The following is a 27980-nucleotide window of genomic DNA, read 5'->3' as shown; positions in this document are numbered from 1 at the left end:
AAAAAAAGTGAAAACGAAAATTGTGAATTGAATTGAAAATGAATTGAAAAATGTTTAAAATAAAAAGTGCAAAATACTAAATAAAGAAAAAAGAATTAAAAATTTCAAGTTTACATAAGAAAATTTTAAACAAAATACGAAAAAAATAAAGAAAAATACTTTAAAATCTTGTTTAAAGAAAAAACCTTAAAAGAAAAAAGTGTTATTTAACTTAAAAGCAACAAAATGATGATGAACGCTTTCATTGACCCCACCACCACCAGTCAGCATCATTTGGCTAATTATGGCATACGCATGTCGCCCAACAACATCAATCAACAAAGTGAATTGGTGGCTGCCCAGCAGCAACAACAACAGCAGTTGCATCAACAGCAACAACAAACAGGCCAAGAGGACACACAACAACAGAGCCAGCAACAATTGGATACCAATGGTTTAATGTCCTCTGCCATGTCATCGGGCATATCCTCCGACATGTCTTCCCCCACCTCGGCCTATCAGAACAGTGGCTATGCACCTTTTAACACACAATTGGGAACATATTCCTCACGGGATTTCCTTTTGGGCCGCCGCACTGAACAGGATTATATGTCAGCTTCCACGGCAGCCGCTCAAACTGTAGGACAATCGCCAGCTGACTCCATGCTATTCCCCACCTTCCCTGCCACTCATGCCAATCACCCCGATCTAACCAGCTCCTTTGGCAACCATCCCTTCCACTCCCACCATCATGCCGCCGCCGCCCACCATCATCACTCGCATCAAATGCGTATGGGCATGACGGATTACGCCACACATCCCTATGCTCATGCGCAACATCATACCAACTTCCCGTCGGTACATGCGGCCCATCATGCTCAACACATGGGCATGCATCCCGCCGGTGCTGGAGCTTTTCTACGCTATATGCGCCATCAGCCAGCCACTGCTGCCTCGGCCATCAAGCAAGAAATGCAATGTCTTTGGATAGATCCCGACCAACCCGGCGGTCCCAACAATCGCAAAACTTGCAACAAAATCTTTCACTCCATGCACGAAATCGTCACACATTTAACGGTGGAACATGTTGGCGGACCGGAGTGCACCACACACATCTGCTATTGGATTGGGTGTTCACGCAATGGCCGTCCCTTCAAGGCCAAATACAAGTTGGTCAATCATATACGTGTGCACACCGGCGAGAAACCATTTGCCTGTCCTCATCCCGGATGTGGCAAAGTTTTTGCCCGCAGTGAAAATCTAAAAATCCACAAGAGAACTCATACAGGTAAGTTTTTGTTTGTTTGTGCTCTCTACAAAACGGAAGATCATAAAAGTTTTATTTAAGGATTTTCCTATAAATAAATATGGATATATGTATTGTTTTACGGTGATCGTATGGATTAAAGAGATTAAGCCGTAGGCGTTTGCACTGACTTTTCAGGGATTTTCCTTAGTTGTGAGTGTTTTTAAAGCGAGGCAAAAAACACCTTGTCTTTGGTAGTTTGTGCAAGAATCTAAAACTACCTGTTTGAATTTTCTGTCAAAACTCTGGTTAAAATGTTGTTTTAATATTTAGAGTTTTTGTTTGTGTTTTAATGCTATAAAACAAGTCAAATTTTTAGTTTTGAAACAAACGAAGCTTAGAGTTTTAAAGTAAAGGTTTAGGAAATAAACAAATGTTAATGCAAGAAATCAGGAAAACAATAATAAAATGATAAATAATCAAATTAATAAAATTTTGAGTAGAACTTCTGAAATTTCTGAACTTCTGCTATAAATTGTATTTTTTTATATGAAAATTATTTAAAAAGCTGCTAAATTCATTGGCTTGAATTCATTGAAGTTTTTTAACTTCAACTACACCGACCATTTTTATTGTAAAAATTATAAAAAACTTATATTTGGTCTGTTAAAGTTGTTAAACTATTATTGACTAACTTATTTATTCCATTTTGAAATTCCTATAAAATCCTTTTCTACATTAATTTCCTTTCAGCTTAAAATCTTTCTTAATTTAGCTGAGCTTTAAGAGACAGAAAACAATACATTAGAATAAAAACCGTTATAAATATTTAATCCTCTCTCTTTTAAAATCTATCATGAGACTTCTCTTTAAAACAGTTTGTTTTCCAAACCCTGTTTATAAAGGAACCGTTATCTTGCAATATCTCTCTTCTACTCTCATTACAATCAAAGAAATTTTATGAGATGAAAATAAACAATATAAAATTTCATTTTAAAAGTTAATTTTTTATAACATATGAAGATGGGATTAAGCAAAATATCAAATAAAAATATATTTTAAAGGAATTTGTAGAGAAAAGCTTTGATTTTAATAAAGAACATTTGTAAAATGTCCATTATTAAGAAAAACTTAATTAAAAATAAGTTTCCAAATAGAAATTATGTTGAATTGCAATAAAGAATAAAATATTTTAAAGAAAATTCTTAGCTAGAACTTTAATTAGGGAAAAAGTTTAATAAAATCAAGTTTTTAAGACAAATTCATAAAGGAATAATAAATTGAAAGAAATAATGAGTAAAATTCATAAAAAATTTAGGCTAAAATAAGGAAATAATATAATTTTTTAATAAAAAACTTAAAATTTGAACAATTTAACAAAAATATAAACTCTTTACTTAATTATATAGGGACATGAATAAAAAATTTAGTTTTTTTTAAACACTTAAAGAAATAATAAGTGAAAATTGTATTAAAAGTCCAGTTTTAATATAAAGTTACTATTAAAAGCAATTTAACAGTTGACAGAAATATGAGCTAAATTTTGAAGGAGGAAATTACTATTCTCCAAACTTTTAAAGAAAAACTGGGTGAATAAATGGTAGAAAATGTATAAAATTTAAAAAAACAAATTAATAATAATTAAAATTTAAGCTAAATTTAGTCATTTTTTAAATCATTTTCAATGAGAAAATATTAATATTCAAACTCTCAAAGAAAAATTAGGTTTGATAACAAAATAAATATAAATAAAAAACAGTTATAAGTAAAATTATTTGAAAAATCTTTAAATTTTAACCTCAAATTAAAATTAATTTTGTTGCAGAAGAAAACAAATGTTTATTAAAATGGGTGTATTCATACATAGTTTAGGGGGGAAAAAATCTTTTCAAAATTGGCTTTATCATTGGAAAGTAATTAAAATGTTACCAAATTCTTTTGTTGGCGGCATAAATCATACATGTACAAATAACCACACAATAAAAGTAATAACTTTTAAGACATGATGATGGATTAATTTTCAAAAAAAAAACATAAAGAAAAACTATAAACAAAAACCGAACGAACAATATTCAAGCCATATTGATTGCCAAACATTACAAAGCAAAAAATCAAAATTGTTTTTTTTTATGTGATTCTTGATTTGTAAAACATAACAACAAAAAAATAAATTAATTGTAAAGAAACATGTTTTTTTAAAGGAAGTTTATTGTTCAAACAACTTAATTAAACAAATTTTAATTATTTTTTTTTTATTTATACTACATACTTAAAGGCTCATTTAACTTGCATTTGCTAATAAATATTCAAAATAATTCATGTGTATTATCATGAGTAGTTGTTAACTCATAATTCATTCATGTGCTGCTGCTTAGTAACTAAATCATAAACAATAAAATCATAAAATATAAATCAAACTTCAATCATCTTCAAGTGTTTGGTTTTTGCACAGGGGGGTATGTTTTTTTTCCATTTTATTTTTATTTATGTACTTTTTTCTCATAGGTATTTTGAATTTTAAATGAAATGGTTTTATTTGTTTATTTACTCTTTTTAAACACATTTAACGAATTTCATATATATTTTTGACACTTACACGCTGTTTTGACACGTGTCTAAACTTCCGTTAATTGTTTATACACAAACACACTCTCATACATATAAATATTGTTTATAAATATTAAGAGCAAGTGAGTTTATCAATCCTGAGGGAGTTTGTTTGTTTGTAACTCTCTCTTTGCCAATTACTTTTGTAAACAATGGGAAAATAACGGTTAAACAATTGTTATGAAAAAGTTTAGTTTTTTTTTGGTTAGTTTTATGGAATTGTGACAAAGTTTGTGGTATTTTTATTAAATTTATTCTTGAAATACATATGAACTTTATGAATTATTTATATATTGTGGTCTGGAAACTATTTTACGTTTTAGCTTTTAAATTTAATTGTTGCCTTAAGTTTTTGTTTAGAATTTATTACAGATTTTTCTTTCTTGTTTTTATCCTACTTTTTAATATAAAAATATTATTTATTAATTAAAACTTTAATGTTTCTGTTTTTTTTTTAAACACATTCATTTGTTTTTAGTATTTTGGTTTCCAAAATTTTGTAAATTTAAATAATTTGGTTATTAATTTTAAGATTTATGTTTTTACGGCTTTAAAAACTAATTAAAACATTTAAGAGTTAATTAATGTTGAAAATAAATTTATTTGATTTTAATATAAATTCAAGATATAAAATACCTATTTTATTATTGTAGAAATGATTGTTATTTTTGAAAAATTTCTTAACAAAAAGTTGTAATACATATCGAATTTATTAAAAGTTAAATTGAGTTTTTCCTTACTTTTAAACAATATTTATGATAAATTCAGCAAAAACTATTAAAGACTACTGTCTTACATTTTGAATATCTTGTATTTTTTTATAATTTTTTTCTAATAGTAAAATTTAAAGGTTTTTTAACGTTTAACTTGATTTTTTCAGTACACTGAAATAAACTGTTTGTTAAATTGGTCCAAAACTATCAACAATTTTTATTTAGGGCCTCATTTTATAAAACGCAACGACAAACGTTAAACAAATTGTGTATGGAAAAAATTCAAGTTTAAAACCCTTTCCCCAGTATTCTTCATACAAATTGCTTACGTTTACAATTTGTATGAATATTGGTAAATATTGTCTAATAGTAAAATTTAACTGATTCTATACAATATTTAATGGGTTTAACAAGTTTAATGTTATTTAGCTAGATTTTCTCATTACACTTGATAAAAATTTATGAAAAATTCACAAAAACTACCAAAAAGTTTAATTTATTTAAATTGTTTGGTAAATATAGCTAAATTTAAAGGTCTTTGAAATGTTTAAACTTTTAAACGTTTAAGGAAAAAAATCTGAACGAGTTTTTCAGGCATATTTTGACAACAATTTTTAAAAGAAACTTATAATTTTTTTAAATTTGAATCTTTAAAATCTCAAAACTAACTACATTTTTCACCACTAAACTCAGTTTTCTTCAAAGATATTGAAATTAGTTTAAGTTCTTTTTTATTAAAATCCAACCCAAAAAGCACCAAAGCTCCAAAAACTCAAGCACTTGAAAATTTTGTAGGAATTTGACTTGAATGCAAATTTAATTAGGTTTAAAACTTGAATAAATTTAAAAAAAAATAAATATTTTTCAAATCAAAACCCCAAAAATTCAAGCACTTGGAAACTTTGTAGGAATTTGACTTGAATGCAAATATAATTATGTTTTAAATTTGAAAAATATTTGAAAAAATTAAATATTTTTCAAACAAAAAACATATGGCTTGAATTCATGTTTCCCTTTTAATGAAGAATGCTATTGAAATAAAGTGTAATACAACTTTTCAATTGCTTGATTATAATTTAAGGCTTGAATTACATTTGCTTTTAACTTGAATTCCAGAAAAAAATTTCAAATACTTTTCAAGTTTAAAACATCATTACATTTGCATTCAAGTCTAATTCCAACAAAATGTTCAAGTGCTTGAATTTTTGGAGCTTGAAATAAAGTTTAATACAACTGTTCAATTGCTTGATTATAATTCAAGGCTTGATTTACACTTGCTTTCAACTTGAATTCCAGAAAAAAATTTGCATTCAGGTCTAATTCCAACAAAATGTTCAAGTGCTTGAATTTTTGGAGCTTGGTATTAAGAGTTTTCTTTATTAAAATTCTACTTAAAGCATAAATTAACACTCACATTACTTTTTTAAAAAGCAAGCAAGTCAAACCTTATAGTAGTGTATACTGTGATATTTTCTAAATTATTGAATAAAATTAACTAGTAATAATTACAAGGAATTTAGAGTCTAATAATTTTTAAAATGATTTGTTTAAAAATTAGAGAACTACTTATTTAAGGGCACTGCTACACGTTCAATATATATTGACCGCAATCCAGTATCGCGATATTTATTGAACGTGTAGCATGGATCGCGATCCAAATCGCAGAATAAAATAATTTTGCGTGATCCATTACAATGGATCGCGATCCAAATATCACAATATATATTGAACGTGTAGCAGTGCAATTTAAAACATATTGAACTATTTTTTTCCCTTACTAAAATTGTAATTAAATATTTCTCAACTTTAAACACATTGTTAGGGGATTTCTTTATATTTTATTTAACTTTATTTACCAATTAAAAAAAATATTCTTAAATTCTATTTAAAATCTTATTTTTAAATAATTTTCCCAAAATTGTATTCCTTTAAATATTGTTTTTTGCTTAAGAATTTATAGCTTCAAAATTTAACTGTCATTTGCAGTTGTTTTTACTGGCTGATGTTGTTGTTTGCTGCTTTTATATGGGTGTACGAGGCAAAAATAATTCCTTTTCATTCATATCATATGATGACGCCATATTTGTTTGTGTAAAAAGCCTTTTGTATGCAACAACAACAACTACAGCAACAATAACCATACATACACTCAAACAAATAGTATGGTGTTTTTTTGTTTGATAAATTTCTTCTGCTTATACTTCTGTTAGTGATGTTGTTGTTATTATTATTCCTGTTTTTCACAGACTCTCTCTCATACTCAAAAGGAAAAACAAAAACACACACACACATTCATACGCATACACTGTAAACAACAAAACAACGGTAATACTCAGAGTAAACTGTAAAAATAAAAGAAAAAACAACAATAACAAACAGTACCCATAACAAGGTGTTGATGGTAAAACAATTATTTTACACACTCTCATGCAAAAGAATAAAAGCAAAAATTATACACAGCCTGTGTATTTGAGTACATATAGGAAAACCCTTAACAAGGTTGTATTTACAATAAACATGTTTCAGATGCATACGGGAAAGTGACAACCAACTCCCCATTAACAAAAGCTAACAAACAAAAAAGTTGTTAAATTTAACTGAACACCGTGAGAGAGAGAGTAGTCGAACAAAAAAGGAGTCTGCATTTAATAATATAACAAACATGGTTAAACAAAAACTTTTATTTATATAACAAACAACAAAGGCTAAATGTATGTATAGGACAACAACAAATAAAAAAAAAGTTCAATGGTCAATGGGCCAACAACAACGAAGGGCTACCACAATTTTACGGTGTTTAAAAATGTATGAATACCTATATTTTGTAATTTATTTATGCCAACCAAAAAAAATATATAGCCAACTTTTTACTTTATTATCTTTTATAAAGTTTTTTTATTGTTTTAAATTTCATTTTACTTGCTTTTTTTTAATGCCACAATTTTTGGTTTTATTATTACCTTATTTTTTTACAGCAATTATTGGTTTTTATTTGCCGTTAAAAAAAGAAGGCGTTGTTATTATTATTATTGTTAATTTATAATTATGCAAATTGTTTTAAAACAAACTTGGTTATTTGATTTTTTTGGTTTTGTTTATAATGACAACTGTTTTATTATGGCACAGGATTATTGTTTGTTTTAAATTGCAATTTAAGTTTAATGCAAACATACTTGTACAGAGAGAGGTCAGTCTCTGTAGGTGTAATTGATTTTATTTAATTATTAAAGTTTTCTTAATAAATTTTGGGGGGTTAATGAACAAGGTTTGTTAAAAAAAACAAAGCAAAAAGGCAATGAGGAATAATTATAGTTTTTTTTTTAACAAAACAAAGCATTTTTACTGGAATTCAAGTTGAAAGCAAGTGTAATTCAAAGCTTGAATAGCATTATCCAGTAACAAGGAAACATAAATTCAAGTCATATGTTTTTTTGTTTCAAAAATATTTAAATTTTTCATATATTTTTCAATTTTAAAACATAATTACATTTGCATTCAAGTTGAATTCCAACAAAATGTGCAAGTGCTTGAATTTTTGGGGCTATATTAATCAATAAATTTAACAAAAAACTTAACCCTCTAACCCGCAAGAGTGCCTCAAAGCATGCCTTACAAAACACCAATTATCTCCAAAAAAATTTGAATTTTTTTTTGTAAATTTTTTACAGATTTGACTTTACAGATTTATTAACATTTCCCTCGAAGATCGAAATGCATTCTGACTTTCAGTTTTTGTGCTGTCAGCTGTTTTGTGAATGATGTCATAATTTTAGCACGTGAATTTTTTTTTTTTTTAAATCAAAGTTTTACTAGCTTTTAGTCGCCCCATCTATTCGAAATATTTTTTATTAGTTCTTTTTCATTAGTTTTTCAATAAAATCATATCATACTTAATGTTTTTTACACCTAAACCGACAACAATGCCCTGAGGCACTCTTCAACTTTTTGCAACTGGTACCTAAACTTAATTTGGAAATTAGTTTCTAATGGCTGTTTTGATGTTTGTTTTGAGTTTATTTGAGTTTATTACCCTAAAAAAAAATATTCGAGAACTTTTTTTTTAGCTTTTTAAAGTTTGCGTGTTAGAGGGTTAATTTAGTTTACTTTATTGAAGTTTGCCAATCAGTGATTGATTGCCTGGCTCATTATTAGTAAATAAATAAAGTTGTCATCTTTTTTGTTATTTTATATTTATAATGTAAAATTTAAATTCAATTTATTCTTCATGTTTTATATTTAAAATGTTCTTAATATTTGCTATTTATCCAAATCTGTTTTTGATGCAGTTTTATACAAACTTGTTGCTGTATAAGTTTATAATGCTGTTAAACCTGTCACATTTTTCAACACAATTTAACCCTGATTACACCTAATCACCTCGAGTTTATTATTTTTATACTCTTTATATAGTTTTTACTCTATTAAAACAGAGTTTTATAAAAAAAACAAACCATAAAAAAGCCATTTCATTTAACAAACTTTCCCAGTCTTAGTTTTTTTTTGTTAACAAAATCTCTCTAGAGTTGTGGCTGCTTACTTTACAAGGGTCATTAAAATGAAGTTTGCAAAAAAAATACTAAAAAACTGCACACAACTAGGAGTTGTTACAACAAGCAACTAATTATGTTTCTACTTCTAAAAGAGGGGAAAAAGACAAGCATCCTCTTCATTTAATGTAAGAGAAATATATACAAAAAAATAACTAGAGAAACTTTACAAATTTAAAGAATTTTTTATATTATTATTTAAATTTATATAAATATTTGCTTTTGTGTTGCTTTTTTAAATAAATATGTATGTAATTCTTTATTTGTTTTTGTCATTTTGATTGATGACTTTATTTTGTATTGTCAGTTTAGTTGTCTCTCTTGAATGTTGCTCGTTTGTGTCTTTGACATGCAAAAAATTACAAAACAAAAACTCATTTTATTTCAGTTAAATTGTGAGTTTAACTTGTTGTGTTTGTTTTGTTTTTATATAGAAAACTCATTATTATCCTTCTGGGAATTTTTGGCATGAAATTTTCAAAACAAAAGCCAGGTATTCTTTTGTTTAATTTTAAGAATCATTTAACCTTTTTTTTTGGAAAGCAAAGCAAGCAAGCAACTAACACAAATTAGTTACGCAGTTTGTAAGCAATAGTTTATTTCAATTTAAAATAGATTTTTAAAGGATGTCTTTTACAAAATTTCAAGAATAAATCACAATTTACTATTTAAAAATATAAATTGAGAAGAAATTTGTTTTTTTTGAAATATAAATACATATATGAATTTATTTATCTTATCTTTACTGGCTTAATCCTAAATGTAAATTAAAATTAATGATAGAAACCCCCCAAAAATACTCCAGCTTTTCAAAACTACCCAAAAATAGGTTAATTTTCCTACAAAAATAATAAAATTTACATAGATTTACACAATAAACAAGATAAATTACTTACTGAAATATATTTAAATTAAAATAAATATTCAGTTACAAACTATTTCTAAAAAAAACTAAAATTTTGGATTTGCAGACATTTCTCACTAAAAAATTAAAAAAAATTTAAATTTTTAATATAAACAAGATAAATTACTTACAGAAATACATTTAATGTACAAATAAAACTTAAAGTTAAAATCATAGATCGGAAACTCTGCTGTCATAGACCTAACTCTGCTGTTAAAAACCTAACTCAGCTGTTTTTTTTTTGTAAAAAAAAACTAGAAAAAAACTCAAACAAAAAATTACACAAAATAATTACATGTACAAGTGTTGTATTTGTTTTAAGATAATTTGTTTTACTGATACGTTCTCACCACTTAGGTTTTTAACAATTGAGTTAGGTCTATGACAGCAGAGTTTCCGCTCTATGTGTAATTATTTTCTCTATAAAATATTTCAAATTATTTTCAAGATTTTAAGAATATCTGAGACACCCTGTTATAACAGACTTCAAGCTAGAGCTGTCAATAGGGTTGGTTTCCATTTTCCCCTTGCTATGTTTGAAAAAAACGTCGAGTTATATTGTTGCCATTAAATATTAATGCGTAACTAACATGACTGTTTGTTATAAATGTCAAAATACAGTGTATTTAGTTTTTTATTTAAAATTTTTTTTTATTTGAAAGACGTTCTTACAAACTCATTATAATTTCAAGGTATTAGAGAATAAATAAAATGATAATAATGATGGTGGTGGTGTTTTTATTAGTTTTTCTAGTTTAAAGAAAGGGTTGTTTTCCTTTAGTTGCAGCCATTTTTGAAACTAGGGGAGGATTTTTTTAAACACTGTAAAATTGTCATCATAAGGATGACATTCTTTACACTTTTTTTATATTATTACTATTATTGTTGTTGTCTAGTTTATTAACTGTTGAAGCCAATGTTGCGTGGTTTGAGCCGATTAGCAGGGAACAAATTTTTTATAATAAATTTTTGTATATGACAAAAAAAAAATAAGACCAGCTTATTTAAATTGTCAGTTAGCAAACTGTTTTTGAAATAAAATTCAAACAATAGCAACAAAAGTAGGCGTTTTTGTTCATGAAAAAGGGTTTTAAAGAAAGAAAGGATTAAAATTTGTCATAAATTTTTGTTAAAATTTAGGAAACAGTTCTCGATTTTAAGAACTTTATTTTCAAACTAAAAAGAGTTTTCTCATTTAGTTGTAATAATGAGTTTCATTGCTTATTTAAGCTTAAATTATATATATTCTGGATCCTTGTCCTTCTATCCCTGTATTGTTTGAAAATTAGCAACATGGAACCAGAAATGACTGATATATAAGCAAAAATAATGAACTGCCTCAATTTTATAAACAAATTTATATACAAACCTGAACTTTGGGAAGATGTTCAAAAATGTATAGAACTAAAACTATTCAAATCTGTTCCAAATAAAATTCGGGAAAAAAACTTGTCAAATTAAATATCTTTTTAAAGGTAGTTAGCCAAGACATTAAGGACGATGATTGAGATCAAATTCCGAAGATAGTAGATATTTAGATACTTAGAATATTTAAATACATTTCTGAAATTATTAGTTGGTCTCTCTTGTAGACCCATTTTTTGTAAAATATAATTCAGTATTGCATTCCTAGCCAACAACTATAAGCATTTTTACTGGAATTCAAGTTGAAATCAAGTGTAATTCAAGCCTTGAATTATAGTCAAGCAATTGAATTATAGTTCCAGTAAATAGCCATATGTTTTTTATTTGAAAAATATTTAATTTTTTCAAATATTTTTCAAGTTTAAAACCTACATAAATTTGCTTTCAAGTCAAATTCCAACAAAATGTTGAAGTGCTTGAATTTTTGTTTTTAGTTTTTTGTTGATTTTTATTTTTTTTTACAATTATTTGTTTGATTTTAACCAAATTGGGAAAATATTGAAAGAATTTGGTGTTAAAATGTTAAATAAATAAATTTTCTATATTTTAATTTAATCGGTTTTAGTTTTGTTAAGTTATTACAACTTTTAGTTGCTAAATAAGTATTTTATTCAAATTTGTAATAAAAAGTAAACATAACCTTAAAAAATTTAGTAAATTTCAGTATTTTCTAAAACTGCTTTACTTTTAGAATAGAATTTCGTATTGATTTTATAATTCTATTGAGTTTTCCTTATTTTATTCATATTTATTTAATAAATTTTTTAAAAAATTGGAAAAATATTGAAAAAGTTGTAAAAAATTTCAAGATTTTTTTTAAATCTTTAATTTTAGTTAGTTATTAAATATTTTACATACTAAATATAATTTTAATTCAAATTTATAATAAAAAAGTAGAATATTTCAATATTTTGTTTAACTGTTTTACTTTTAATTGAATTTGAAATGGAAATTTTGAAGCTAAAAACAATTAACAATATTAAGAAATACCAACTTTAGGTTTCATTTAATTTTCAAAGACTTTTCAAGAATTTTTGTTCCCCAAAAATATTTCCTTGAACTAAATTGAAGTATTTTTTGTTTTAAATCCCAAAAATATTTCTTGCAAATTGTACCTTGAACTGTCATAATTTGAAAATTAATTTCTGCAAATTATTGTTGGTTCTAAAAGTAACGCCCTTTGGCTACCTTTTCGCCTTTAAACATATTTCAAATTCTTGGCAGAATATTTGTTTGTTGAAATAAAATCACGCGCGCACACACAATATTAAGAAGATTCCTAACAAATTTAACATTTTAAAGCCTCCCAAAAAAGGTATCATAATCAAAACCAAACAAAAAACCTCATATTTAAACACAAACCAACCAAAAAATAAAAAAAAAACAGATCAGCTACAGACAAACCATAAAATTAAACTGTCAACTTGTATAAATTCAAAAGAAGTTAAGAAGAAAAAAAAATAAAAGAAACTTATATCATGCTACATAAGCCCAGAAATCCCTGACTAATCTTATATGCAAAACCAAAAATTTTTGTTAGGAATTGCAAGCTAAGAAGTTTTGTTTTTAAAACAAAAAAAAAAAAAAATAAACTAAATTTATTTTTTTTTATATTCGACACAGATGTTAACAAATTTTAGAGTTCTTTAAAGAAAAAAAAAAAAAGATCTTGCTAAAATGTTAATTTTAAAATCTTTGTGACATGTTAACATAATTTTATTTTATGTTTGTGCCTTTCACACTCGAGCTGCAACATACATATTTGGCAACGCACTCTTAATAATGACAATATTTTTGTAACCGTGTGTCTGTGTTTAGTTTTTTTTTCAAATTCTTACATTAACGCTTCAACGCCTTTGAGATTATTTTAACCTAAATAGTTTTTCAAAAAACAAAAAAATAAGCCCAAAATAAACTCAATTAATAAAATAAACAATTTTTATATTGTTGATGTTATGTGTTTAGTTTTAAGCAGTGTAATCAAATTTGACACTTGTGACATTAAGAAAATTCCTAAACGTTAGACAGACAATTATAATAATAGTTTTTTAGTTTTATTATTTTTTTGTTGTCAAATTTTGTTTTAGCCTGATTTTTTGTTAGAGTTTATGTTATGACAGTTTTATATTTATAAAAATCTCATATTACATTTAAATCTTAGAAATTGTTAGAAAAAAAGTTTTAAATTTGGTATTTTAAGTAAAAACAGTTAGTTGAAACGGTAGCCGTAAGAAAAGTGTGTGAGAATTTTTTGAAATAGAGAAGATATTTAAACTGTTCATACTATTCAGTCATACTATTTTTAGCTAATCCAGAGTTTAAACTAAATTTAATTTGCTCTGTGCTTAGTTTAATTAAACCATAACAAAGCAGTGTTACCCCCATTTTCTCAATCTCTGGTTATTTTTTATCGTGACGATAAACTGACAGTTCTCATACAAAAAAAATGTTAATTGGAGGTTTATCGTTACAAAAAACGATAACCAGATATTGAGAAAATGGGGCTTAGAATGTTTAAAATTGTTTAAAATTCTAGAAAAATCTGCTTTGTAATCATATTTATAATACAAACCTTAATTTTAATAAATTTTAAATGGAAATTTTGTTTCTAAATTGTTGTTTTAAAACTGAGAAATACAATAGATTTCTATAAACCAGAGTTTAAATAAAGTTTAATTTAATATTTTCTAGGTTTAATTAAACCATAACAAAACTGTATTCGTAACCTTAGATTTCTATTAATCATGGTTTAACTAAAGTTTAATTTAATCTTTCAAATTCGAATACAGCTTTGTTATGGTTTAGCAAAACTGTGTTAGAATTAGAATTTTTTAAATTTCTAGAAAAAATTATAACTTTTTAGCTAAACATAAACCAAATCTTATTATTTTTAGTATTATTTATGTAGTTATTAGATCTTTTAGTTACTAAATTCAAATTTGAAATAAAATTTAAACAGAACCTTAAAAAAAAATGTGGCATATTTCAATATTTTGTGAAACAATTCAATTTTAATTAATTTGAAATTGATATTTTGAGTATAATTTTTTGTTTTAAAAGATTTCCATAAACCAGAGTTTAAATAAAGTTTAATTTTCTCAGTTTAATAAAACCATAACAACAGTGTTAGCAGTTTTTAATTATGCTATAAATTTGGATAGGCTATGAAGGAAATTGTCACTAGAATCGAGTTTTCTTTAAAGACTTTTATAATTGTATTTGTTTGCTCGTGGTTCTACTGTTTTGTGCCGATATTCTACAAGTTAATTTTGTAGATTTTTAAACGAGTTTTTTTAATTTCTTACCATTTATCTTTGTTTTTCTTTCTGGCAAAAAATGTTGCCCTTTTTCTGCCCTTTAATTAGAAAAATCGTATATCTAAACTACTTGATATTAAACCTGGGTATAAATAAAAAATATCTTCATGATCTATCCTAATAAATAAGGACTAGCTAAATAAATAAAGAAAAAATATCAAAAAAATAAACATTTTATCCAAAATTTATTTGATTTTATTTAAGGTAAAAAATCCTAAAATCTATCCATCGATTAAAATTTAAAAGTTTCGATTTATTGGAGATTGGGTTGAATAATAGATTCGGTTCTGAAAAACCAAGATTTAAGTCGGACTATAATGATTGTCATGATCTTAAAAAAATCGAAAAAATCACTTTTGAGGCTGTGTAATGTGATATTATAAAACTATAATAATATATTTTATTAACAAATAATCACTTCCAACTACTGTTTTAAAATAAAACACCTATAAAATGACATCATTATTATATAATATTCATTAAATCAAAAACAAACAAACAATAAAAGACCCCACCTTTTAAATTTTTAACAATACAACAAGACATTCTTTTAAATACTTCTTATCAAACATCTGACATCAAATCTTGTTAAAATTGACAACTTACATATAAACATTAGAGATAGAAAAACAGTGATAAGGAAAAAGAGTTAATTTTGTAATAAAAACAAACAAACAAACCATTCATTATTCAACTATCTTGATGACAATTTAATTTTTTAAATCCTGCTTCAAGCTTGACCTGGTACTTTACTTAATAACGATTAACATCTTATCTTTAAGGATTTCAAAAATTCATTCATTCATTTTCAAGCCTGTAAATATGTTTTGCCAAAATAAATCCTTATCATCATCTGCTCTATTTACATTTTATTGTTTAAAAGAAAGATTCTTTAAATACCGTCGGTATTTTGTAACAAATCTAGCATCTTATACCTGCTTTGTTAGGGGCTTCTTTAACTTATTTTCATTTCATCCTCCTGTCCGTCCTATAAATCTATATTGTTTGTTTGCGTGTTTGTGTTGAGCTGGCTAATCTTTATGTTTTTTCTTCTTGATATTTTCCTTATTTTTTTTATATATAAGTTTGACATTCAATGCATATTTTGTTACTTCTTTTTTGTTGGTTCCTCTTATAATTTTACACACTTCATTTGCCTTAAGTAATGTATCTCGTTGACAATGGGGCTTAAAAACACTTCATAGACTTATTGTCTCTGTCAACGTTTTGTTTGCTGCCTCAAATTCATTCTCCTTTTCTTCTTATCTTGATTTTCTTGTTTTGTTATAATACTTTTGCCTTTGACTGTTGTTTGTTATTGTTTATTGTTGTTGTTGCTGCTGCTGCTGCTACCTCTGCCACCGATGATAATGATGATACTCTACTTTAAATGTCATCTTAAATAACACTAATAACTATATTCAGGCGTCATGAAAAGAAGAAAAAAAATGCAAACTCCTGGTTTAATTCTTTTTTTTCTTTTACAGGAAACAGGAGTGTTAAATACTGGTAAAAAGCGGGCATTTTTTTCTTTGTAAATTGGAATTTGGTTTAATTTTGAAGAATATAAGATTTCATAGTAATTTTTTGTTTTCAAATTTAAATAGTTTTAAAACAATAGCATTTAGCAGTAATAGTAACACAATATTCAGAAAAGTATTTCTAATAGAGTTGAGGGTTTTTGGTTCTATAAGTTAAATTCCAAAGTAAAATTTTGGTAATCTGGGATTTCTGCTTATATGTCAGCCATTTTTGGGCCGATTTAGCAGATTTTAAATTCCAAAATTCTCATGACTTAATGGAATATATTGAAAGCATATAAGGATCCGTAACTTATCTGGGGCCGTCGGAAAACCTAGAAATAATCAACGGAAACTGTAAAAACGTAAGCTTTTGATATATAATTCATAATTCTACATGTTTTACTTCTTTTATTAAATAAAAAAACTCCAGCTTTCTTTTGATATACAATTCATAATTACAACTGTTTCATATGAATTTTTATTTTCAACGCAAAAAAGTTTAATATTTTTCAAATATTAAACTTGTCTTTTTACTATTTAAATCTTTAATATACCATTTTCTTAACCACAAAACACAAATTACTTTACAATTTTCTAATATATTTGTAAGTAGTTTGTTATTAAATATTAGTCAGATCAGGCATGGAAAATTTAGTACTATAGTACTTTTTGATCACGAAAAATACCGCAATATTCAAACCTCAAAAATTTTATAAATATTTAAGAGCTTTATTTGATCATGGTGCGACTGCTTTGTGCCGATATTTTACGAGTTAATTTCGTGAATTTTTAAATGAGTTTTTCTATTTTCTTACACTTTATCTTTGTTTTGCTTTCTTGCAAAAAATGTTACCCTTTTTCTGCCCTCTTTTTCGAAAACAGCCTGGGGCATATGTGGCTTGAAATTAAAGATATATTCATTATTTATCCCAATAAATAAGGACTAGCTTAACAACTAAAGAAAACTATTTAAAAAAATTTATAAATTTTTAATTCAAAAATTTATAAATTTCACAAAAGTGTTCATGTATTTCCAAAATGTTTTTACAGTATTGGGGAGGTTTTTTAAATACCCTTAATATACCAAATGTATATGCAATAGACAGCCATAATAGTACTAAACATACAATTTTATAAAAAAGGCAAGAAAAGGGCAAAATTTTTGCCCTGAAATTAAAATTTTCCTCATGTTTGCATTGGAAATACAATTAAAATCTTTTTTTAAACTCTTAAGAATTTTTAACTTCAAAAAGTACTATTTTGTTTAGAGTTCAGTACCATTTCCATGACTGAGCCAGACCATTTTGTACTTTTAAACTCCAAAAAGTACTATTTTGATTAGAGTTCAATTTCCAATTTTCCACAACTGAGCTAGACATTAAGAAACTGAACAAAATTTGCAATAGCTAACCATAATAGTACAAAAAGTACTAATTTTAGAAAAGCGACAGAAAAAGGGGCAACATTTTTTATTTGAAAAGAAAACCTCAGAAGTGAAAATTGAATTGTCAGGGAAATACAAATAAAATCCAATATAAAAACGCTAGGTACTTTTATATTCCAAAAAAAAGTACCAACAAAAACTTTCAATTTGCCCAGCCTGAGGCAGACCTTAAAAAGTGTAAACAATTTGCAGCAGTATTGAAAAAACTCTTAGTAAAAACCAAGCAAACCTACCTTTAAATTTAAACAAGAAAACAAGTTAAAACGTGTTTAACATAAATATACAATAAAGAAAAACCACTTACACTAAATACAAGAAAAAGTAAAATATGAAATAAAAATTTAAAAAATTACCTAAGATTAAATGAGCACAACTAACTAGAAAAATACATTAAAATACAAAATTTAAATATTATTAGAAATCTTTTACTAATTACCTTAAACAACAAAAAAAAACTAAAATCCCTTATTTTCAAACAGTTGCCAATACTTTTGTTGTTAAACTATCAGCAGTCTATTAAACTGTTTTTAAATTATTCATGTGTAAAATTTGATATCTTTGTTTTTATTTTGTTGCGTCTTTTTTTTTTCCTTTTCAATAAACACCCTACTACTACAACTTTGTTTCCCATCTATGCAATAAGGGAAGTAATAGCTTAACAACCAACAAAATTCAAACCCTCCTTTAAATAAAAGTGAAAAATCATAAAACCACAAAATATTACAGCTAAAATATTATGAAAAGAGGCTGGGTAGCCCATAAATATCTAAAGACTGCCAAGCCACAGTTCGCTAAACAAAAAAATAGGAAAGAAAGGAACAAAAAAAAAACTGACCCCAATTGTCAATTATTTACGTATCACTTGACAGGAGTTTTCAATAGACACATCATCATCCTATAAATCTTAAACATAATCATAATATTTTAACGGTTTTCCGTTTGCAATAGCAAGAGAATGACCAAAAAAAATAAATAAATATAAATAGCATTTGGCTAGAAAACTACCCTGATAGAGAATTTTGCATACACATGTAATAAATTAAAAGATTTAGGTTTGCAGTAAATAATTTAAAATAGTTGAAAAGAAAATTAAAACATATTTTATTTATAACTTAAAATAAAGTTGGCAACTCCCTGAAATGTAAATAAACAACGGTTTTTTGTTATTTTTGTGACGAGAGAGTGAAAGAGTATTTTAAAGGGCTGCCATATTGCTTAGTTGTTGTTGTGCTAAATGTAAACAAAACCTTAAAATAACGGTATTAATTGATATTTATGAAAAAGACTGCCATATTTGTTGTATTAAAGCAAATGCTGCCCATTTATATGTATTTTTGGCTTTTCCGGCTTAATTTTATAGTTTCCTTAAATAAAAAAGGAAAACACTCAAACTGTCATTAACATTGTTTGACAAAATAAAAAAACTGCATCACTCACTTATTTAGCTTAGCAGCTACTGTTGTATGTCTGTCTGCCTGCCTGCATTGTTGCCAAAACAATAAAATATGTATAAATAAATAAAAAAAGAATATTCTAAATGCCAAAAAATGACAAATATATAAATATTTTTCGTATTGTTATACTTCATTTCATTTGTTCTTTTTGTTGTATGTGGAAGGGGAGGTATTCCAGAATTTTTTTTTTTAAACCCTGTGTATTAATTTCAAATTGCGCATCTCTTTTGTATTTAACAATCTTTGTGTGTTGACACTTGAATGTAGGATTTACCAAAAAAAGGGAAATAAATTAATAATGATTTATGGTGGTGTTGATATTTAAGGATATATAAATAAATTTATACCAAAACGTTTTTATTTGTTTGTTTTGTTGTTCCTCATTTCAGTTAAATAATCGATTGGTGTTTAAATATGAAAACAATTAATTATTAAAATGAAAGTTTTTTTTTTTTGATTTAAAATTGAAGAAACCAGCTTTTAAAAATTATTAAATATGATTCATTTGTTAATATTTTTCTGTTGCTTGCTGGCTTTGTTTTATTATTAATGATGGTTTATAAAAGAATTGAAATTTATGAATCATTAAAGAGATTTTTTTGTTTAGTTTGTAGCAAGAAACTTGAAATTGTTGGAGAAAAAGTAATTAAATTTTAAGATATTGAAGTTTTAAGTTTAATTAAAATGAAAAAAATTAAAAGGATTTAAATATAAAATTAATTGAAGATTAAATTTGTATACCATTTATACAAAATATTAACTGGCAGTTCTAAAAATGTTTTCGGTCAAAAATGTTGCCATTTTTTCACCCTAAGAAAAGCTTATAAATAAATTACAGTGCATATAATGTGTGGTTTTAAAGTTTTAAGAAGAATTTGTTAAAATAAATAAAATAAATAAAATATTAAAAGGATTTAAATAAAAATTTAATTTAAATTAACTTGAATAGTGATTATTTTATATTAAACTAGTTGACCGCACCGGCTTCACCCGGTAGCATTTACTAATGTTAGTTCTTCAAGTTTCTCCAACCCACATACACCTGCCTGTTCTTATTTATTTGCAAATAAAATATCTAAATTTATACTGCATACTTTAGGGAGCTTTATTAACTAGAAGTTCTTGTATGTGAAAGAAAAGTTAGTATTTTTGGCATAAAAAATGTTGCCAGTTTTTCTGCCCTTTTTTTCGTAACAGTTTCCACATCTAAGCTAGACATAAAGAAACTGAAAAAATTTATTATATTATATTGTGAAAAAAGGCCAGAAAAAGTGCAACATTTTTGCCTTGAAAAGAAAACGTCAAAAGTGAAAATTGTCTCAGCATTCATAGGTTTGTCAATATTAAAGTATATCGAAAATGTTTTAATACTATTGGACAGGTCTTTTAAATACCTTTCTTCTGACACCAAATTTATTTGTAATATAAAATCATAATAGGATTTTGTAAAAAATGGGAAAAAAGCCAAATTTTTGAAATTAAAAATTGACTTACAATTTATATTTTTGCTTTGAAAATACAGTTAAAATCTTATTTTTAACTCTTAAGTACTTTAAAACTTCTAAAAGTACTATTCTGGTTCGAATATAGAACCATTTCATACATTTTAGTGCTTTTAGCGCTTTTAAACTTAAAAAAGTACTATTTTCTTTAGAGTTCATAATACTGAATTTCAATTTGCACAACTAAGCTAGACTGACAAAATTTGCAATAACCATAATAGTACCAAAAATGTTATCTAGTGAAAAGGGGCAGAAAAAGTGCAACATTTTTTCTTAGAAAAGAAAACGTCAGTAGTGAAAATTGTCTTAGCATTTATAGGTTTATCAGTATTAAAGTAAATCGAAAATGTTTTTATACTTTTAAATAACTTTCTTCTGACACCAAATTTATGTGTAATATTAAAGTATCTATGATACGATTTTGTAAAAAATTTGCAGAAAAAATACAATATTTTTCCCAGAATAGAAAACAAAATTGAATTCCATAGAAATTTCTATGAAATTTCAGAGAAATGTTTTAAACTGAAGAACAAAATTAACTAAAAAATTTTAGATTTTCTGTGAATTTAAATAGTTCTGTATAAATTACTATATAACAATATTTTTAGCCACAAATTAAGCTTAAACAATGTATAAATATTGTATTATTTGCTTAAATCAAAATTTTTAAGTAAGTTTTCTTTAAATTCGTTTAGTTTTTAAACCAATTTTAGTTATTTTTCTATTTTTTGTTTTATATTATCTAAATAATATTCCTGTTTTTTTTGGATTGAAAGCCACATTAATTTTCTTAACCAAACTCTTAATGACTTTTCTGCAATCTTATCTAACTAAATCTAAGACATTTTTCTTACATTTCCTTTTATTATTTCTACAAAAATAAATAAATATTCTTTCATATACTTACATACCTACATTTAATCGTAAAAGTACAGAAAAAAAAATCCCTCTTTGATGATACGTTTACTAAGAATGAAATTGTCTGCATTTGTTTTTGACAGGCTTAAATATTTTCTTTATTACATGAACAAACGTATGTTCATGTTTTTGAACAAATAACAAAACACCCTTAAATAAACTCAAAAATGTACAAACACCCACACACACATGCCTATGAACATATAAAAACATACGCCAAAATGTAATTTTCCCCCTCCTTCCCCAAACAAAAATACCACGCCTGTTTTATTATACAGCAACCCATTCAGCCACCCTGTTTCGTATTCGTACACATTTTTTTCTAGCAGTGTAGTTCAATCAATGTTTGGTACTCTCTCTCTCTTTCCCTGTTTGCTCTTGCTCATCCCTTTTTTTAATATAACGGTTTTGTGTTGCCATTTTTTTGTTGTTGTTAAATCTTTAATATGTTTATTATGCAAAATATTATAAATATTTTCAGTTTTTTGTTAATTTTTCTTTTAAAAAAAAGCAAAAACTTTATTTAATAAAAATCCTTTAAAAGCCATTTTAGAGGATTTCTTTTTTAAAAAAAATATTATACTATAATGCGAATATTATGTAAAAGTGGCAAAAAAGGGAATAACGCGTAATAGCATAAGCCTACCATTTTGGTTTGTTTTCAGTTCTTTTTGTTGATGATATTATTATATTTGTTAAGGAAGTTTAAGGAAAATGATAAAGTGGTTAGGGAAACTTTACGCTTAAAATGGGTGTGATTTAAAATAAAATTGAGTTTTTGTATAAGGCAATAGAAAAAAAAGAAAATGTAGGCGTTTTTATATAAAATTTATTCATACAATTTAAATGATTTGTTTAAGACCTTTAAATGTTTTGATTATTTTTTTTTGTCTTCTTGTGTTTGTTTGTTACTTTTTATATACAATAAGTTTTTAAGACAGGCAGGAAAATTGTAATGGAAACTTGTGTATAGAAAAAAAAATGGCTGATGGTGGGGGGGCTTGTGAAAAAATGTTGGGCATGTTATTGACAGTTTTTTAAATGGGGGAAAAAAATTGAAGATTTAATGAAAAGTAGAAGGTTTTTCTAGCATTTTTTTTTTGATTAAACAAGCAATTGAAATTGTTAAAGATTCTTGAGAATAGTGAAATGAATAAAAAATAAATGAAATATAATAAAATTAATTGGAAAATATAAAAATTAATTAAAATGTTAGAGCAATAAAATAATTTTCATTAAAATAATCCAAATATTAATTGATAATTTTTAAACATTTTGAAAAACAATTACAATTTACATGGAATTATTGAATTTTTCTTTTATCTTTTATAAAATTTCCTTACTTTTCTTTTAAATTTCTCTAAAATTTTTAAAACATTTAAAAATTTCTTCAAAAAAAATCATTTGGAATTAATAACTTTTGCTTTTATCTTTTATAAAATTTAATTATTTTTCTTTTAAGTTTTTAATCTGTTTAAACATTTAAAAATTGTAGTATTTTTAAATTATATTTTTGGGAATTTTTTAAAAAACCTTTAATTTCATGGAATTATTGAATAATCTTTTATAAAATTTCCTTATTTTGCTTTTAAATTTCTCTAAAATGTTTAAAACATTTAAAAATTTTTTTTATTCTTGTATTTTTAAAATTTATTTTTGTTAATTTTTGAAAAAAACACATTGTAAATTTCAAGGAATTATTAACTTTTGCTTTTGTCTTTTATAAAATTTGCTAATTTTTCTTTTAAGTTTCTCTAAAGTTTAGAGAAACTTTAGAGTCTAAATGTTTAAAATTTTTAAAAATTTATTTTTTTTCTTATTTGTTTTTAATTTTTAAGAATTTTGCAAAAACAATTTAAAATTTCTTTCAAATATAGTACATATTTTTGTTTAAAATTCCCTTATTTATATTCCCAAATTTGTATAAACGTCTAAAACAATTAAAAATTCCTTTTTTTTCTTTAGCTCTTTTTTGTAATTTTAATTTAATTTGTTTTTAATTTATAGTTTTCTATAGTTGTTGTTGTTATTGTCTACCTTTTTAAATAAATTTTAAATTTATCATTTTAAAGTGTTTATTGTATTGTTGTTGCTGTTGTTATTGTTATAACAATGACATGTCAAATGTCATTTCAAATAAAACTCATAAATTATTTTGACTTTTTTTTCTCGGCTTGCCTCTCCCAGACATACTTCTTGTTGTTGTTTATTTTAAACATACAAAAAAAACTCATTGTCTTGTTTTCAGTTTGCTGGGTGTTTATTTATTTCTCTTACTTCAAGATAAATAGCGTTAAAAATTAATTTGCCAAGGGCTCTTGTAAAATAAATTGTAATTAATTATAATAATAACACAAAAAAAACCTAAAAAAAATAAATTTTGTAACAAAACAATAAGAGGGTGGAAATAAACAACATTTACCGGGATAAATTTCAAATGTTAATTTAAACATTATACTTACTAAGTAAAAGTTTTAATTTTAACTACATGTGGTCACCTTAGTTCTCATTCATTTGTTATACCGTTACAATGAGCGTGAAGTTGTCAAAGGTTTAAATAACCAGCTTTGCTGCCTGCTTATTTGGCGCTTTTTTTTACTCTCTGTATGTTATTGTATAGATTTGTTTGGTAAATAATGACATTATCTACCCAACAATACTGGGTAATCCGCTTTAAACTTTAAAATGTCATAAAAAACATATTGAATACAAACAGCAGAGAGTGTGAACAAAAAACAAACTGAAATATTAATCCCCAAGTGTTGAAAAAATAAACTATATTTATGAAAGCTTTTTTTGTTGAACAAATAAATATTAAAAAAAATAAGAATTTAAATTAATTAGAAAATAAGAAATTTAAATTTTTAAATAAAATTCTGGTAATTTCTTTTAGTTAATATTTCTGTAAGTTTTATTTAATTTTGTTAAATTTTTAATGTGGAGCTGGTTTTAATTACAATTTTTTTAAATTTTTGTTATAATTTATAGTTTTTATTTAAAAATTTTCTTGGAATTTTGTCGCTTACTTTTATTTGAAATATTTCTTATCCTTTTGATTTAAAAATTCCCATAGTTAATTCTTTTTGATAAGTGTAACACCTTTATTTTATTATTTGAAATTATTAGATTTGTTTAGTTTTATTTATTTTTTTAATCGATAAATTATGGCCTTGTTTTCTTTACATTTGGCTAGTTTTATATATATGAAATAATCCTTAAACCTTTGACCTTTTTACAGGTGTTATTACAACAATCCACATTCTATAAAATTGTGTGTGTGTTTCCCTCTCTTTCTCTCTTATGAATTTCTTAACCACAAACAATAGGCCTTTCAAAGAGCTCGACTTTTAATAATTTATGGCCTTTTTATAGCTGGTCTTTGTTTTAATTTAACAATAACCACATAAACATCAAAAAGACAGTTTATTGTTTAGTTATTTTTAATATTTTAAATGGTGTATAAATACTCACCTTTTTCTCTTAGTATTTTTGATTCTTCTGGTTCTTGTGATTATTGTTTTTATTATTCTATAAAAACATCAAGTTTTTAGTTTATAGGTTTTTATTGAACTGACACAAAAAATAAGAAAACATACATAAATATTGTCGTTTTATTAGTTGAAAACAAAACAAATAGGGGAGTATTAAATTTATTTAAGAAAAAATAAAAGGAAAACAATTGATGAAATTAAAATAAAGCCGATAAATTTCAATTTAGTTTATTAAGGACCACGCAGACACATTTTGAATACTGTTTTTAGTGCTCTAAACATGTTGCAGCTTTTGGAATTTTAATTTTATTAAGACTTTTTTACTTCAGTGCTCAAAAAATATCAATACTTGACCTAATTCTTTAAATGTTTGGTGTTTTTTTAACAATTTTCTTTACTGTTTGTTTCAAGAATCGTCAAAATTGTTTATATTTTCTAAAAATCATCTGTATTTGCTTTGTTTACCTTTTTGCATAACGAGAGTTATTTTTCTAACTCATCTGAGAGCCCTGTATTTGCTTTGTTTTCCTTTTCACATAACGATAGTCATTTACAGTTATATATTTGTATTGATTTCTCCTTCTCCTTATTTATGTTTTAATTAAAGCTCGGAGAGTGTTTTAGTTTTCATTATATCTCTTTTACTAAGATGTTGTTGTTGGTTTTTTGCTGTAATTAGCCCTTTGTTTTTGTTTTGCTGCTTCATATCAGAGAAATTTTAACTATTTGTGATATTTTATAAAAGAAAACGGCAAATTTTCGTTTATTTTAAGAAAAATAAACAATTTTTAAATGATTTTTTTTACATTTTATTTATTTATTTTTAATAAATTTGTTTTGGTTTCAATTCTCATTTTATTTTTTATTTATTATTAAATTAATTAGATTTGGTTTATTAAAAAATTTCTCTTTTTTCAATTAAATTTTTGTATTTAAAAATTTTTCTCGCAGTTTTTTTCATCAAATCTTAAAACTGTTGTTGTTCTTATATTTTTTTCCTGAAATTTAAAAATCGCAAATACATATTTATGTCATTTTAAAGTTCTAATTTTTCTATACCTGTTTATTTGTTGGTGTCTGGCTGGGTTTTGTGTGTCAAAAGGGGCGCCATTGTGTTTTTAACACTTAAAAACCATTAATCATTTCAAAATGAATTTGCCGTCAGTCACAGAAATATTCCATACAACTTTAAACTTTAAATAAATCTGTAAGAAAAAAAAATAAAACAAAATTTATGGCAAATTTAATTTTAGAAGACTGTAGATTAGTTAAAAAAAAAAAATTATAAAATTTTATAAACAATTATTTTTTTATTTATTATCATGTATACTAATTTATTTATTTTAATTTCTATTTTTAGGAGAAAAACCTTTCAAATGTGAACATGAGGGCTGTGATCGTCGCTTTGCTAACTCCTCGGATCGCAAGAAACATTCGCATGTTCATACCTCGGATAAACCTTACAACTGTCGTATTAATGGCTGTGATAAATCCTATACTCATCCCTCATCTTTGCGTAAACATATGAAGGTAAGTTGTGATATAAAAAATACTGCAAATTTAAATCAAACAAAAAAGCCGACGGCAAATTTTATAAAAATTCTTTAAGAAAAAATATTAATTTCCATTTATTTATCTTTTTTTACTTTCTTTTTAAAGGTGCATGGCAACATTGAAGAAAAGTCACCTTCTCATGGTTATGAAAGCGAGGGCGAAGAGTCCTCCTCCTCGAGTATTGTAACAGGTGGTGCCCAAACACCTCCCTCAGCCCGCTTAACAAGTGATAATACCTCGGCCAATGGCAGCATGAATAAATCCTCTCCCCACTCGATCAAGTCCGAACCGAATGCCAACTCCACCATGCATAGTGTACACTTGGGAGCCTCGTCCAGTGGCAGCAGTAGTACGGCCAGTAGTGGTCATCATACCCAGCAGCACAATGTCACCAGCCATAATCACCAACAACAACAACAGCAGCAGCAACAACAATCGTTAAGTGGTTTGCACAGTCATCATCAACATCACCAGCATCAACATAATCCACACAATCCACATCAACAGAATCCCGCTAAATCGCCGGCTTTGCAATTAATGGCCACGTCTGCCTATTTGCCACCACCCTTGGGACCACCACCTTCGCTGACAGCTGCTGGCTCTCATCATCATGCGCATCATCATCACCAGGGCATGACAGCGGCAGCAGCAGCTTCTTCGGCCAGTGCTAGTAATCCAGCCTCCATGCTGGTTGCCGGCCATCATCATCCCAACCATCATTTGTTGTATCATCCTGCCGCCCAACATCATGCTCCCACAGATTGGTATCATACCGCAGCCCCAGCCGCTGGGGCCGATGCCATGAATCCTTTGAATCATTTTGGTCATCATCATCACCATCATCATTTAATGCATCCCGGTGCTGCTACCGCTTATTAAGTATAGCTTAGGCCAATTTATTGTTGAATTACTATTAAATTTTTGTAGGAAAATTAAAATTTTCGTTAAAAAAAATACCACAAAACCATACAAAAAAAATCTCTAGATTTTATAAACAAATTACTTCTACTACTGTGTGCTTAAATGTTACAAAATCTCTTTATCATTAAAACTCACTCTCCTAGTGTCTCAGAGATACTTTTACTGCTCTCATTTACTTTACCTTCCCCACTCATTGCTTTGTTTTCCTAGAAACACCTAAACTCGAAAAAATGAAATCGTTTCCTATTAAGTTTAATTGTAAATTAAAGCCAAATATTTCCTTAAAAAAAATATATAAAAAAGAAAAATCCTCACAAATCATTTAATAAAAAAAATTAAATTTATTATTAATTAAAAATCATAAAAAAATATTATGAAAAAAAACCTTAATTAAATACCTGAAAATAAAATTTAAAAAAAATAATTGATAATTTT

At 25.9% G+C, this 27980-nt stretch overlaps 1 protein-coding gene across 1 annotated transcript; it reads left to right on the top strand.

Moving 5' to 3' along the window:
• opa (odd paired) lies at positions 1 to 27980 on the top strand. The gene is made up of 3 exons (XM_065508894.1): positions 1 to 1267; positions 26431 to 26600; positions 26730 to 27980. The coding sequence occupies exons 1-3, from the start codon at positions 226 to 228 to the stop codon at positions 27501 to 27503; spliced, it is 1986 nt and encodes a 661-aa protein (XP_065364966.1). The 5' UTR covers positions 1 to 225; the 3' UTR covers positions 27504 to 27980.

The sequence above is a fragment of the Calliphora vicina genome, chromosome 1 (genome assembly GCF_958450345.1).
Source record: "Calliphora vicina chromosome 1, idCalVici1.1, whole genome shotgun sequence".
Taxonomy (NCBI): Eukaryota; Metazoa; Arthropoda; class Insecta; order Diptera; family Calliphoridae; genus Calliphora; species Calliphora vicina.
This window is presented reverse-complemented; position numbering and strand designations above follow the sequence as displayed.

Excerpts from the sequence above, each read along its gene's own strand:
- opa (XM_065508894.1), top strand. The coding sequence starts at position 226 with ATGATGATGAACGCTTTCATTGACCCCACCACCACCAGTCAGCATCAT. Across the intron at positions 1,268-26,430 it reads CCACAAGAGAACTCATACAG|GAGAAAAACCTTTCAAATGT; the intron begins GTAAGTTTTTGT and ends TTCTATTTTTAG. Across the intron at positions 26,601-26,729 it reads CTTTGCGTAAACATATGAAG|GTGCATGGCAACATTGAAGA; the intron begins GTAAGTTGTGAT and ends TTCTTTTTAAAG.